Raw genomic sequence first — 16,017 nt, 5'->3', positions numbered from 1 at the left:
AATATCACTGGATGCCAACAAAGTTGGATAACAACATAGGGCCTACAAAACACAAATATAGGAGCTGGTCTGATTGCCGACTGTTATCCCTTCAATTAGGCTTTTAAATATTAAAGATCAATCAGGAAACATATAATATGTGATGCCTAATGAAAAAATATATTGGCAGATAAAAGCATTCAAACACCCACTCCCCCTAGCTGTTTGAGGGGGGAAATGGGGGGGGGGGGGGGGGGGGCAAAAATGGAGACTATTTTTCATCTCAACCTCCCAGGCCACCATCCAAAATGAGTGAATTGAGGAGGGTCAGCAGGCTGGATTCCCGAAATTATATATTCAACAAGTGCATCCCATCTTCTGACAATTCTTGATCTACCCAAGTATATATAGATGACGGCCCACAGATATTCATCATATATACTGCCGCTAAGTATTAAGATATGAATGCAAATATCAACCAATGCACAAAAGGAATTTATGATTTATGCCACTATTTACTGACCATTACATTTCTTTTACAAGAATCTTGCACTCGATTCCCCAACCTCTGTTCTCTCTTTCTTTCTCAACTTCTTTATTATTTTTCTCACCATATCGCTCCCGTTATCTCTCTCTCCTTTCTATCTCTGTCACCCCGTTCTCCCCCTTCTCTCTCTCTCTCTCTCTCTCTCTCTCTCTCTCTCTCTCCCAATACTGCACAAGCAACTACAAAAACGTCACAATCTTTGTTTATATCATTCTGTTTTCATATGATCATTTATTGTACATACCTGTTTTGACATTATATATCTCCATTACACTTTAAAACTTACTCGATACTTTCACAACACTCAAAACTCGGTACATATGTCATTCTGCTTCAGAAGACATCAGTTTGTCAGAAATGTATAAACCTGCACAACATCCATATCCATGCAGAATTATTCCATCAAAGTTCTCCACATCAGCATTGCATTAAAACAATTTACATTTCAAGTAGCTTTATTGCTACTAAGTCAAAACCAAATGACAATATCCAAGTTTCTTTCGGACACAATTGAATTGATCAATACCCAATAAGTTGGGCAAATATTACCCTGGAATTGTCACAATTCTCTCAAATATTGGTTATTGATCAGGCGAGGTATTTGATCCATAGCTTCTTCATCTCTCTCCACAAATATGCTTTAATTCTCCCTTTCCCTGGATGGTTAAGAGCATTACAAATACATGTACCCAGAACATGTGAAATGATTATATCACAATTCCAAGGGAATTTAAATAAGTACCTTATTTGATCTCCCACAAAATATACCAAAATCACAAGAATTATCGTGATCTTTGAAGATCGATTCCCTGCCGTTACAAAAAGAGGAGAAATTGATCAACAATTAAGTAGCAAAATTCAAATTCATTCCTTAAATATGACCCCAGCAAGCAAGTGCAGATGTAAAATGACCATGGTGCAAGACCCGGAAGCTGGGACATCCCGCCCCCCCCCCCCCCTTTGAAGTTAGACCTGAAAGCTTGGCAGCTAGAGACGGCTTTCTTCCAGAAGCTTTGGTATTCAAGGGTATTCAAGCAAATTAAATGCCCAAATTATACTCCAAAAGCAAACAGAGGCTTTTGAAGGTCACAGATCAATCAGGATAATTGAGGTTAGGTCAATTAAAATGTATAATCATGTTTATAGGTTCTCCAGTTAAACAGCACAGCAGTTCATAAAACTGATGGCAAATAAATAAGAAAAGAACATTTGAAAGATAATCCGACTCATATTTTCTTTAAAACTTATCAAAATGTGCTAAATAAAATTTTGTGCAACTACGAGGTCATGAGAAACACACGACCTGTTAAAACACATAATGACATAGACCTAAAAAGGACTTCTATGATGTAAAAACTGTGCTTAAAATCAAACCAGCTGGTACCTGGATACATGATTCTTGTTAAAATCAACTTGGCCTACTTATAGTACCAAAAAATTATGCTTTCATCATTGTAATAAAGAGATATATAAAACATATTTTGTATTACTTAAGCTTAGGGACAATTTTCCTTCATTTTCTCAGCTTATGGTTTGTCTTTCTGTTTTACATGCTTTAGTAAAATACATTTTATAAGTGTAGCACAAATTTTAACAACTTTTAATCCTCATGATTAGAGAAGCAAACAGATGCTGTATTTGAATACCATCATCAATAAAGTTAACATCACATGCCTTACATGAAAACAGAAAATGTATTACTTATCATCTTGCAATGCCAGTATTTAGAACACAAATCTTTTATCACATGTGTTTAATATACATACACTGATATAGTGTGAATTCATTTCCAAATTTTACTAACAATCACTTTTCTAGATATTGATTATCAGTAAAATCATACGTCTGTTATTCTATCATTACATAATGCATTGGAGATGGATTTATTTCATGATCGGATAAACTGGGGGCAAGAAATATATCTAGATGTACTTTTGCTAATGGACCAAGAAAATGCACATATAAACAAGAACCCTACAAGATATAAAACTGCCGGTAATGTGTAATAAATACAAATTTTATAAAAGAATTGCACACATGCAGACCCCTTGTTTCTTTGTTTTTCCAAAACGAGCACACAAGCCACTAATTTTCTATTAGAGTTACATTTTCTCTCCATTTTTGGTATTCCTTTATTGGATGATTTGTTTCACAATGATTAACAGTGTAAAGCGTTGAATACTGAAAATGTATTTTGTGTGATCGGCATTGCGGTTTTAATTACATTATGCAGCAAACATAAAATAGAGTTCTTATAGCAAGGTTGTCGGTCTCTTAATATTTTATATTCGAGTTCCATGGCAAGGGCTGTAGAATGAAGGATAGTAATTTGAATGAATTGATTTAATAATGATCAATCAACAATTACCCATGCTTTTGAACCATGGTTAAAACTAGATATGTGATTCATAATGTAAATAACAAACACTCATTTGATTAATTCTCTGTTCATTTCTTATTATAACCAAAAGAAAAGGATTAAGGTAAATCATATGATTTACTGCTACATAAGAGCATTGTCATCACTGGGACAAAGAGGGGGGGGGGGGCAATACAACAGGTCAAATGAAACATTATTTAGCAAGATATGTCACTAAACTTCTCTATTAAAAATACTATTTTACTTTTGAGGCCAACTTATCTTATACTACAATCCAGAAAACAAATATACCAAAGCAGATATGAAAAATGAACTTAACTGGCAAAAAAAAAAAGCGTTTTTCAGCATGGAATGACTCTGTTCCATAAGATTATCATGCCTTCAAAAGAAAAGTACATGTTCTCAAAAATCAAAGACTTGTGTAAGATTAATCATTGCAAACAATAAAATGTGATAAAAAATTCTGATTTGCACTCAAAAAGAGCAAAGCTAACATGCAATATAAGTTTATAAATCAAATAACAATGAAATGATAAATCATTCTTGACATTTTCATAACAAACACCATTAGGCATTTTAATGTACATCTCTCATAAAATGTTTATTACACAATATACATGTACATAATATATCCAATGGTAGATATAATGATAAACAAGTGAAAGGTATATACCATAAATCATGTAAACAAAACAATAAAAAGCAAAAATCATTATATCATGAATGGGTTTTGAATATAACTGCTGTAAACAAAAAGAAGTTTCCATTAACTGACAATGTCTAGAATAGAAACTCACACAATCATAAAACCACCCATTAACTGTTACTGGCCGGCAAGAATACAAGGGGCTAGGTAGTAGTCTTTATAATAGCCAAACTTCTCCTGAGTCCATGAGATTAAAAAAAATACTTTACAAGGTGTTTTGATATTAACACTAACGACTGTCTTGTTATCAATAATGACTGAATTATTATGTGAATTTCAACAAGAAGTGGGCTTGATAATCAGCTTCAAATTGTTTTAAAAATCATTACATGATAAAGCCATTACTTGCGATATGCTACATCATAAAAATGGAAGGATGAATTTCCCTTTAATCTTTCATCTTGGTATTTACAAGGTGGTCATGGCAGTGACTGTGAGAGATTTCTTTCATGATTAATCCAAGAAATCAACACGTAATTTACATTTTTACAATAATTTACATTTTAAAAAAGATTTAACTTTCATTCATCCTCATGTATTCCTTTTATTTACATCAGTGGAGAGACAAATCTATCATATCTTCCATTATTCACAATATTTTGTGGGATTATTCTCGCTTTCACCCGACATCTCTGCATCCTAAAACTTTTACTAATTTGCACAAACAGCACATTGAACTGAAAAACATACATCTTTTCAGTACTCTGTCACTGTATGGAAGTAATAATGATTCATCATATATTTACAACAGCTAATTATTCTTTGCTACAGTAAAATCAGTACTCTTTCAGAAAAAAAAGTCAACTCAATTTCTTGTCCCATTGATAAACCTCAAAATTTTTTCTCACTGTCTTGCACCACTTCTGGAAAACAGAGTGGACTGTTGATGGCGATGTGAGGAAGTAGGGAAAAATTGGTCAAGAATCACCTGCTAAAGAACAGATGATAATTCCATTGCAGTAAGTAGGTCCTTAAACATAACCACCCCATCCACACATCAAAAAGGTATTCCATATTTGCATTTTACAGTACATGGATGTTCAAGACTTATAAATGGGATATGGAACCGAGCTGACCATTTCTACGTTGAAGATACACTGGGCAATACCTGAGAACAGTTGAATATGCAGTTCCATTGGAACCTAGAGCATTACTAAATGTCTTCTTTGACTTTCATGATCTGGCATTCTTCAAACTTGAAGTGCAAATGAATGACAATGCAGGAAAGAATTGAAAATTGAAAACAAACTCAACTGCGATTAATTAACTAAAAAAAAACATGAATACAAATTTACATTAAATTGTCACTTATACAACAATCATATATTTTTGCTTTGAGTATGATTCCCTTTATAATGATTTTATAATGAAATTTCACAAAAGGTAATAAAAAGCCTTTGAATATCGGATTTGTTCATAGTGAACATAATATTTCTATCATTGCACATTTTTTGTTTGTAAAATATAAGTTTACACAAAATACAACAGCTTCAGCATCATCTTCAATTCTTCATAGAAACATCTCAAATTCCTTTCTTCATTTAGTTGCCACATTTGAATTGCTAAAAAGTGGTTGTATGATATGAAATATGAATAATCTATAAGAATACATTAGATTTCACACATGAAGTATATATCTTCACCATTGCACTTTGCCGAATTCATTATCTCAGATACAACTGATGACATTTATTCAGAGTATCATCAATTAATCAGCCTTTCATAAAAATCATGACAAGTTTATTGTTTGCCACTCTCAGGTTGCACACATATTGGTTCACAACCAAGTATGTATCCATCCTTTAATTAAACTATTTCAAATAGGAGAGAAATATTTTGTCATCAATCCAGTTTGAGCTTTTTGCAAAGTAGAGCTGTTTCTTGTACTGTTCTTTTAGGTAAAAGAAATATGTTTGAGTGCAGTCACTCTGTAAAGATGCAAAATATCAGTTTACAGCATTAAAATCTCCTCAATTATTTTTTATCAACTATCAAATAATAAAACTGTTTGAATGTTTTCATTGTGATGTTTTTGCTTCAAAGGTACCTGTATCTTGAATGAAAACAAAAGAGGAATACAGAGTGAGAATCTCCCCTGCAGCTGATTGTAAATGCCATTACAAGATGCCGGCACTGTCGTGTGATATATTGCGAACTTGCAAAAGATGATGCATTCTTTGAAATACTTCATCACTGAAAAGGACTTAATAAAGCCATTTATGCAAATGGTCGATACTAATATCAATATATGAATGTAGCATTGATTGAAAATGAGAATGTCAGTAGAATACACAAGCTTTAATAAACAATAATGTACACAAACATTTCACAAATAAATCATACTGAATCTTCTCGTTTTGAATATAGATCAAGAGCTGCCGTAACAATAAAATAATACTTTTTTTTCTTTCTTTCTGCAGTAATACACTTTGACAAAGCTGCACAACACGGTTTAGATTGCCACATCTGTTGAGGTCAGAAGTAATGAATGAGTCTCGTCTGCACACAGCTAATCTCCACCTTCATCGCTGCTGCTGGAATCCGTCTCCGAGTAGTGGATTTTGCTCTGTGGGATTTGAAAAACAAGAAAAATATAATTTAATAATAATAATAATAATAATGGTGGCTTCTTGTATAATGACAACAATAACAACAAAATTATGTTCAATTTAATGTTCTGCAGATTTGAATATCAAACAATTAGATTCTAAATATATCTAAAATCATGGACTAATAAAATTACAACAACAATTGAGAAATATTAATGTATTAATTCACATATCACATATGATCAATTAAGGGAGAGATCAAAAGAAAAGTGCAGAAAATGAGATGTAGGGAAAGTAGGTAACAAAAATATTTTAAAATTCAGAGAGAGAGAAAGAAATGTTGTGCCTCAACCCACCTCATAGCTCTTATCACCAGAGATCTGCTTCATGACCTGTCTCACAACACGCTCCTTGTCCGAGAGACCATCCGAGGTCATGGCTCCCAGGTCATGGGCGTCGGGGTTTATGCCGATAGCCACCGAGGATAGACTAGTGGGCGTGGCAGTCTGGGCTCGCTGGCCTGGCTCTGGGGTGGGGCCGTGGGACCGTTCGCTTGTGTTGTCTTCTTCAGAGAAGATGCCATCGGAGTGGTCGGTGGAGTAGGATTGGCGGCTCTTTGGACGCAGCCTTTCATTCTGTAATGTCAATGTGTCTTCATCGCTGGAATGGTCTGGTGCAGCCTCCTCATTATCACTAGAACTCTCACCACCCTACAGAGAAATAAACAGAAAATCATGAACTACACGTGCAAGGGGATGTCCCTTTTCAAAAGGAGTAAGTTCTGAACTGGTGAAGGAAAGGAATAGTTTTAGATGAAATGTAAAGTGGTGTCATAGGTTTTAATTTCAAACGCAGAAACAATTATCTAGGGAAAGGCATGTTCATGTAAAACATCTCAATAGCATTATTTTCGAGAATGCTTCTAGTGGTTATAGAGCTGAGCCATATCTAAATATCAATGGTGGTATAAAACTAACCTTGGACTTTTCTAGGGATGACTTTGTCTTCTTTGTTGGAGAGGGGCTTCTCTTGGAGGTTCCTGGGCCTTTTCGTAAGGAGCCTACATTCCTCCTGATAGGACTCTCATCAGAAGCCAGTCTGTGTCCTATATAGGAGGACTTGAGTCCCATAACGTCCGTGCCTCCTAACCTAACACCACCCATGGAATGATCGGAAGAATAGTTCATTTCTGCTTTAACGGTGATGGCCATGGAATTGGAGGGGCCCTCCTGGCCACTTGGTCCACTGGTGGCCCCTTGAATGGGACTATTGCTGTTCAAAACGTCAATCTCACTGGTGAAGTTACCAATTGTCCTTTGTCTGTGCTTGTACTTCCGTGGAGCCGCCTGACTTTGGCCCTCGTTCACAATCTGTACATGTCCTGGACGGCTCTTTGCGTTGCGTCCATTGCACCTACATATGCCACCTGCAATCTCCGCGGGAGAGTGGATATTGAAACGACACCCAAGTTTCCTAGACATTGTCCCCTCTGTAACAATCCTTTCACTCTGAGAGCGCTTGATAAACCGTGAGGTTTCAGCATCAGGCTTACGAATGTCCGAAGTACTTGAGGAAACGTCTTCATCTGCAGCCCTGGGGTTACTACTTGTGGGTTTGCTGGATTCTTGGCTCTCCTTGGAGGGAGATCCTTTCCCACAAAAGCTTCCCCTGCCGTGGCTGTTGTTCCTGCGGTGACGTGACTTGCGCTGAGGCAGGGTCTTTGCTCGAATGGGTGAGGTCTTGGCATTGAGGTTGGCTCTGGGTAGCGTTGCTGGAGATCTGTTTTCCGGCTCCGGACTTACTGAGGAACTGCCTGGACTTGGTGACCTGAAAAGATAAAACATATGGTATGGTAATATACTTTGAACACAATTGACACTGCATGGAAGCAGTCCATTTAGAATTCTTCAAGTGCATCTATTTCATCTGCATCTGTACTCATTACTATCATGGCTATTTATGCATTCATCGAGTCTATCATCAAAAATCTTTTGTATTGAGAGAAAAAACAACTTTTCTCTACCCAGTTAACCTATGTGTAAAAAGAAATTTCAAATTGTTGATCCCTTGTCTTTGACTGACAAAATGTTGGTATGGATCATAGCCTGATGTACAATCAATGGATAGTCTAGGCCACATCTATTCAATCGTCAAGGCTGATAATTACCTTCCAAGTGTTGCTGAACCTCCATGAGACTGCAACGACTTCTCGATGAGCTTCTGCACCGTCCTTGCCTTGAGGATGGGTTTGAGGGACTTCTTCTTCTTGATCTCAATCTCACTGAGCAGCTTCTCCCTGCGCATCAGCTCCCTCTCCCTCTGCTCCAGCTGCAGGAGGCAGGAGTGCAGCTCCATGTAGAGGTCGTTGGCTCGTTGCAGCTTCCGCTCGTAGTGCTCCCTGATGTCTTGGGCATGCCTGCAGGAGAGGAGAGGAAAGGGGGAGTATATTAATTATTTCAATTTCACTTTATTTGTGTTTCCAACAAAACATTCCAAATGTAGAAATACATATTGGAAACAGAGGGGTACACAAAAAAAAATCAATGCTTGTACAAGTGTGAACACCTCATTAATGTCTCAGGTACTCTACTCTAGTTTGGATACTGTACAGTAAGATACCTTTGATTGCACATGCCTTTAGTGTGCATCCATCCTTCCTTTCAGCTTTTCTCAAGAAATTACCCAATACAGGGCATATAGGTCTTAGCTACCAGCTAAACAGCTTTCTATTTATCTTTACCTAGTCAGTTTTAAGACCGAAATTCTACCCAGAAAGTTCTTCCACTACTGATTTGTCATCACATTACAACCTCTTCATCAAGTATAGATGCTCCCAAAACATTTTATTCTATGCGATATCAAAGAGATATAATCAACAGAATTGTATTCTAGATTACAGTGCTATATAGGTAAGGAGATTCTCTGTTGCTATGGTCACCTGAGCTCATCCTGTCTCCGTTTGATGAGATCTTCATCGATATGACACATGGATGATCCCTCGGATTTCATCTTCTCAAACTGAAGCTTAATCTCTTCTCTCCAATCAACCTAGAGACAAAGATACAACCAAAATAACATCCATAATGTCACATTAGTGGATGACTACCTTTCTCACTTCTTCTTTAACACCAACATAGGTCATATAGAATGAATAGTGAACATTATAGAATGTCAATATCATCCTTGTGCTGACGCAATCAGGATCCGCAAGCACATTCTACGTCAAGCTCTGGAATGCTAGGAATTTCATTAACGCCCGTTATTGATCACACAAATGCAGGCCATCTGGCCATGTTTTAACTCTGGCAAACCCACTAGTATTGATTTCCATTTCCAGTGTAGTAGCACATCACATTCCATATCGCAATATAAGTAAGAACTCCAATCCAGGAATTTGGAGAATGTATAGTCATGGATTTCATTATTGATTTGTAAATGTGTTAATATAATGTTTACATATTACTATGGGGACAGTGGCTCAGGTTATCCTGTGACAGAGTCAGAACTGCTAATTGTACTTCCAGCAGGTAGCAGGAACAGCGGTGGATTTTCAAATAAGTTTTCACGGATCAACTCTTTTCCTAAGCCTGTAAATTTATATATTTCATCATTAAAAGCTGCAATGAAATATTTACCATTTCTTTACTAATAGTGTGATTACGTATTAAGGTTATGGAGTATTTTCTTGTCAACTGATAAGTGACTCAAATGTGTTTGCCTCTTACAGCTCTTTACATTTTAACAGATGACTCTAAAGTCTGCCTGAAAATCCTAACATAGCAAGTATAAATATGTACTTCTTTCCTTCTAACAATAACATTTAACAACTGAGACTACTTTCAAGCCTACTTGATTGAATTTGAAGAAAAAAAGCTACACAATTTTAGACAAAGATTGGCAAAAGGTATTATTGGAATAGTTTATCTCTGGTTTACAATTATTTTTAAAGGTTGTGTTTAGTACCTGCTTGTCGAAATATGCCTCCTGGGGCGTTGATAGGAAGTCCACAGCAGCGATGTCAATATGCATGAGGATTTGTCTGAAGGAGGGTCTGTTCCTGGTCTTGGCACTCCAGCACTGCATCATAAGAAGCTTGAAGCCTTCAGGGCAGGTGGATGGGATGGGTAGCTGGAGGCTGTTGCTTCCAACACCCCAGATGATAGCTGAGGAATCCACGTCCTTCAAAGAGTAAACAATTTGATCTTTAGTATAAGGTTGAATTGATCAAGTCTCTAGGTTAATTCATTGGGACAGAAAGATTTGAACTATGACATGATGGGAATAAAGGGGAATATTGAGACGTCTTTGCAGTCCTGCCAAGTTTTCATTTTATTATCATCACCATTTGGAAACTGGGGGGATGGAAGATATAAATCTATTAAAAACTTTGATGTTATTACTGATTATTATCCGCTACAAACCAGAAAGACGTTACCTGCATGTATAAAGTGCCCTTCTGGCTCTCACTAAAAAAAATGTTCTTGATTTTATCAAAACAACGCAGGTCTAATCTGAATTCTATAATGTAGTCATGTTTCCTACCTACTCAAAAAAAAAAAAAAAGACCAAGATAATGGATCAAAGGTCATCTTCATGGTCATTATCATCGGTCATTCCAATCTTTACCTTGTAGGGCATCTCTCCCGTAAGCAGCTCCCAGAGGACCACACCAAACGACCAAACGTCCACCTTCTCCGAGCAGGGTTCGTTACGGATCACCTCTGGTGCCATCCAGGCCACCGTGCCGGCAAAGGACATCTTGGTGCTCTTCTCGTTCCACTCTCGACTGGTGCCAAAGTCAGATATCTTCAGGATGTCATTGTTTGCCACAAGCACACTGGAATTCAAAAGTGGTTACAGGTCTTGGTAAATTTCACTTCCCTTGAAAATTACTTTAAGAAAAGAACTTGAAAGGACTGTTTGTACAGAAGCTAATTCCTTCTTTTCCTTCAATTCTACAATATTTTTCAGATTTAATGAAATTCAAAGTAATTCTTGAGACACATGAAAATAACACTTGTTCTTCACTTTTCGGAATACATTCAGCCTCATCCATATCACACCTCAAATGTTACCTTCTTTTTTAAAGTACAGGATCATACAAATAATTTTTTTTTTTTTTTTTTTTTTTTTTTTTTTTTTGGGGGGGGGGGGTATATAACTCTGAACTTTACAACTAGATAGACATTGATGGCATGTAAGTTCCCATGATTAATAGTAAATGACTTATGAATGCAAATTTAGTAAATTTGTCACAATGTCTTTTAATAGTTTGCTTACTTTGGTGACTTGAGATCCCTATGAATAATCTTATGTATATGGAGGTAGTGCATGCCCTGAGCAATCTGTTTGGACCAGTCAATCATCAGCTGCGGGGGAATCTCACGTCCGTCCCTCAGCACTTCATAGAGCTGTCCGAATGGGCAGTATTCCATTAGAATGCAGAAGCAAGGCGCCAGTGTGCATACACCCCTGCAGAAAATAGGATAGTCCATGAATACCTTAGTACATTTGAATGGATGAACATCTACAAATACACTTGTATGAATTAATGAACTTTGTGACAGGCGTGCACAATATTCAAGAAATCATCATCATCATCATCATCATCATTTAGCCAGACACTGACACGATTTTCAGCTTTGATGCAAATATACCTGAACCAGTTATATGACAGGTAGTTATTAATTTTTTCATGAATAACCTCAAATTCATATCAAGAGTTGAATATATATGATAATCGATGCAAGAATTTCAATAATCTCACTTAGGTAAGAATATGGTATAGGATGTACTTCTAATGAGAGAAAAATCTCTTAATTTGATAAAAAAAACAAAGCTGATCATTCAAAATGCTCAGTCTACAAAAGATCAAAGCCATACCAAATAAATGTAAATCTCTAAGACCAAAAAGTATTCAAAACAACAGCTACCTTGACCAAACGAAACAAAAAGAAAATGGACACCACGAAGTTGGTTGAAGCTTAGCTAATCCCCTAGCTCTCGTCCCTGACTCACTGTTCCTCATCTTCTCCCCAGAGAGCAATGGAACGGTCCTCCTCATCAAATAATCATACCACCTACTTATTATTGATGGCGGCACTTTGCTACAAATACCGGACTACTCCTGACATTTTAACGTCGTCGTGTTCACCTATCTATGACCGCGGGCGATGGACCGGTGCTTTTTGACATAGTTATCCATCTTGGATGCAGGCCTGCCCATAAATCATGCATTGAATCAAGGATCTCTTGAGGGGAAAGAATGTGATGCTTCACTTCTTTCATCTTAACCCTGATCATATGGGCATGACAGAATGAGTACCTAACCTTATTCCCATACCAATCTCATGAAGGGTGTAGTATCGCAAGTAAATGGCCATCATGTAATTAAACTGACTGAACCCTCATCTACACTCTAATGAACCATTTTTCCATGAACTAGCAACCTCTCATTCTGAGTAAATTGGTGTCTACATAAAATTTGCTCACTTCAGCATAATACACTGAAAAAAGGGCAAATTAAAATATCAAAATGTATTCCTGCCATGTCCTTGGGGTGGTGAACTCACTTTATTGTCACAATATTCGGGTGGTTGAGTTTGCGTAAGTGCTTAATGTCCGTCTCCTTCTCGTCCCGAACCTTCTTGACAGCGACTGGTTCCGTCCTGTACCAGCCTAGAAAGACAGCGCCTTGGGCTCCACTTCCTAGCCATTGTAAGTTGCGGATGTTTTCAAAGGGAATCTCCCAGTCATCTAATATATAAAATAAATTAATTGAATAATTAACAGATAATAGAAAATGAATTCCAAAAGTATGCAATCATCATGTAACAGGCTTGCTGATGAAAGGAAGGATTTCAGCAAATTGATGGGCTATCCAGACAAGAAAGTTTTAAAAGAATTACCATTAGACAAAAACAGAACAAGCTCAAACTCATCAAAACAATATTTAAAAAGCAAAGGAAAAAGGGGGGACCAACATAAAGGGACAATAGGTTCAAAGCAACATGCAATCAAAACAAAAATTATACATTAGGAACAAAGGTTATTGAGGTGAAGTGACCCAAGAAAAGGGGAAAAAGGAAGACTGAAAGCTAAGAGGAAGGATGGGAACTAAAGATATTACCAGACAACAAGCAGTTAAGTTTTAAAAAAAAAAAGCCTAGATAGCAATTGGCACAAATACTCCAAACAACATTGCCTTCCAAGTAATAGAAACTGACAATGCAATGCATAATATGAAAATGACCCCCATTTCCTTTTTGAACATGTCACCACTAACATTGATTTGTCTGAAGCCTGTGGGCAAGAACCATACTTCAAGACACTCAAGGAGCCAGGAATGGCGTCTCATTGGTATAGATGCACGAAGGTCAATATATACCTGAAGGCCTTCTTCATGTCCTACCCTGGTTTCTTACTGAGCCCATGGAGAAATAATATATACCCTGCCTTGCATTTTTTTCACTTAGGTGTATACTTATAATCTCCATTTTTAATCTCACTTTTTGTATAACATAATGTTAGCCCCCCCATCCCCGCCCCCCCCCCCCCCCCCCCAAAAAAAAGGCAGGCGATTGACAAGTATATTTTCAGGCACTTTGTTTAGATGTACAAACCTTGTCATCCCACACAATGGCATTTAAATTGCATCTTGCATTTCCATCTTAATAAACCTTCCCCTGTTTTGTACTAGATTACAAACAACAACATTCACAATCGGCTTGTCTCTTACTTAGAAATCCTTCGCTATGTTTCTCGTGATTGCCTTTTCCGATCATGTTCCAGACAGGTTTGAGGCAGCCCCATATGCCCTCCAGGAGGCTACGCCTCTGCATCCCCCTGTAGTTCACCGCCCCCTCATTCCTAGTAAGGGTCTCGCATGCCCCGCTGCCGTTGTTGTTATTGTTGATAGTGTCACTCTTCCGAGGGATGCTCTGCTTCGGGGTCGAGAGGTCGATTTCTTCGTCACAGCTCTCCAATTGCAAAAGGCTTTAGCGAGACAGAGGTGAAATAAACAGACAGTCGTGATGTTAATAACATCTGGAAGTCATGACTTAGTTTACAGAAAACCTTGAATGTAACAAATCTAAGAGGGGATGTAAAACGTTATCAAATATTCTCTACGTACTCAACACGGTGTCAAAAGAGCTAATGTCAGCTGGATAATGAAAAACAGACAACTCCCCTTCTATATTCTGATTTTAGTGTGCTGTGCAGAGAATCAGGCTGAATAGGAACTTTTGAATGAGGCATTCCTAATTTCATGATGATTAAAAGAATGGAAGAGGGTCTATATCATTTCTTGAAAAAAAACTTACATCAAAGCTCAATCCTATTTTTTGTTCCTTTTCAGCTTGTTTACAGTATCAATGATTTGGCACATCAGGCTTCCACTAAAAACAGTACTTAGTCATATAACTTGAATATGATCCAGCTTTTACAATTATTTACTACACAATAGGTATGGAATCAACCTTCAATCCGTATGTTCAAATCTTATATTTGCCTTTAAATATGACTCCAAGAAAATAGTATGAATTTCTAGAATACACAAATTTGAGAATATAGTTTAAAAACCCTAACTCATTTTTTTCTCTTGTAGATTAGGGCCCTGTCTTGTTAAAATGTTTTTGCAATGGATATATCATATGTCCCCCAAACAATCATTTATTTATAAACTCCTATCTCTTTAGTACAATCGCTCTTGTTTATAAGATGGGCCCCAGATCAACATGTACATCAGGGTTTTTTAACTGTAGAATGAAGCTCACCAGTTTGAAAACTTCTCATGCTCTGGATTGGTTGTGACAGTGACCCGTGCCGGAGCATGCTGACTCGTGATTGGTTCGTCTTTTGTGGCATATAACTGGTGACTTCCACAATCGGTCACCGAAAGAGTGGCCATACTTTGCGGACTCGGCATTGAGGTAACGGTGGTACGCCCTCACGTTTCACCGGTAGAGCAGATCGTTCGTTGATGCAGATTTGGACAAAGATCGATGAGCAAGTTTCAAATGGCAACAAACAGGAGGTTGATGTTTATCTTGAATTCTGCGAGATAAAAATAAAAAGGATGCATATTAGCCCATTGAATACTCATCCAAATAAGAAGTATTGATCACAGATGATTTATTTTAGTCCAAAGCATAATCATGAAGAAAAATGTGTGTATAGATCTCCTACACTCTGTAGTATCCTACCGTACATTGCAAACCCTGGTCATCATCACCCCATACACCGTCAATAGCACTAACACCAAAGAACATCAGTCTTTATTTACACAGTATTCCATTATAAATCCATGGATGATGTATGAGACATAGCAGCATATCAGAAAGAAATATACATCAGCGACAAAAATCCAGTACAGATCGTCATGTAAAACATCTTTTAATGTGGAAATCATAAGATGATGTTGAGTCAAGCCTACAGGCAACATAATATAGCGCAGTATCCAATAAGTGCTGGGTATATATCACATGATCTTTTCCTAGTAGAGAAATGCATAGCAAGGTAGATGACTCAAGTGAAGATGAGGTTCATGCAAGATCACACACTCACAAATCAAAATATCCACACAAAAAATGGCTTGAGTCGAAAATATACTGTTCAGATTGCATCTGATACAGCAATGGATCATGTAAAATTCTTTCTGAACAGAGAATTGAAAGAAAAAAAAAAAAAAAAAAAAAAAAAAAGAAAAAAAGATACTAAAATGAATAAATAACATAAAAGTGCACATACATGTAGATAATTACTTGATTAAACTAAACTGATATGCCCAAGAGGTAAGCTGTATGTATCCTTCCAATTAAAAAATAGTGAAAAGGATTCATTAGTATGCAGCTCT

At 37.0% G+C, this 16,017-nt stretch overlaps 1 protein-coding gene across 2 annotated transcripts in view; it reads right to left on the bottom strand.

Annotated features, from left to right (window-relative positions):
• Positions 1 to 737: 737 nt before the first annotated feature.
• The window catches only part of LOC590385 (mitogen-activated protein kinase kinase kinase 13-A), a 37,428-nt gene continuing 22,148 nt past the window's right edge, over positions 738 to 16,017 (bottom strand). For both annotated transcript variants that reach the window (XM_789992.5, XM_003723990.3), the window contains exons 2-12: positions 14,939 to 15,218; positions 13,900 to 14,156; positions 12,734 to 12,917; positions 11,442 to 11,633; positions 10,788 to 10,998; positions 10,125 to 10,340; positions 9,100 to 9,209; positions 8,329 to 8,577; positions 7,139 to 7,988; positions 6,518 to 6,871; positions 738 to 6,178 (exon numbers count right to left, since the gene is read on the bottom strand). In XM_789992.5, the coding sequence (XP_795085.1) occupies positions 6,122 to 6,178; positions 6,518 to 6,871; positions 7,139 to 7,988; positions 8,329 to 8,577; positions 9,100 to 9,209; positions 10,125 to 10,340; positions 10,788 to 10,998; positions 11,442 to 11,633; positions 12,734 to 12,917; positions 13,900 to 14,156; positions 14,939 to 15,090 (2,832 nt within the window). In that variant the 5' untranslated portion in view covers positions 15,091 to 15,218 and the 3' untranslated portion in view covers positions 738 to 6,121. The remainder of the gene's footprint in view (positions 6,179 to 6,517; positions 6,872 to 7,138; positions 7,989 to 8,328; positions 8,578 to 9,099; positions 9,210 to 10,124; positions 10,341 to 10,787; positions 10,999 to 11,441; positions 11,634 to 12,733; positions 12,918 to 13,899; positions 14,157 to 14,938; positions 15,219 to 16,017) is intronic.

Source organism: Strongylocentrotus purpuratus, unplaced genomic scaffold (genome assembly GCF_000002235.5).
Source record: "Strongylocentrotus purpuratus isolate Spur 01 unplaced genomic scaffold, Spur_5.0 spur5_scaffold_7, whole genome shotgun sequence".
NCBI classification, from domain to species: Eukaryota; Metazoa; Echinodermata; class Echinoidea; order Camarodonta; family Strongylocentrotidae; genus Strongylocentrotus; species Strongylocentrotus purpuratus.
Note: the sequence above shows the minus strand (reverse complement) of the source record. Positions and strands in the feature narration are given on the sequence as shown.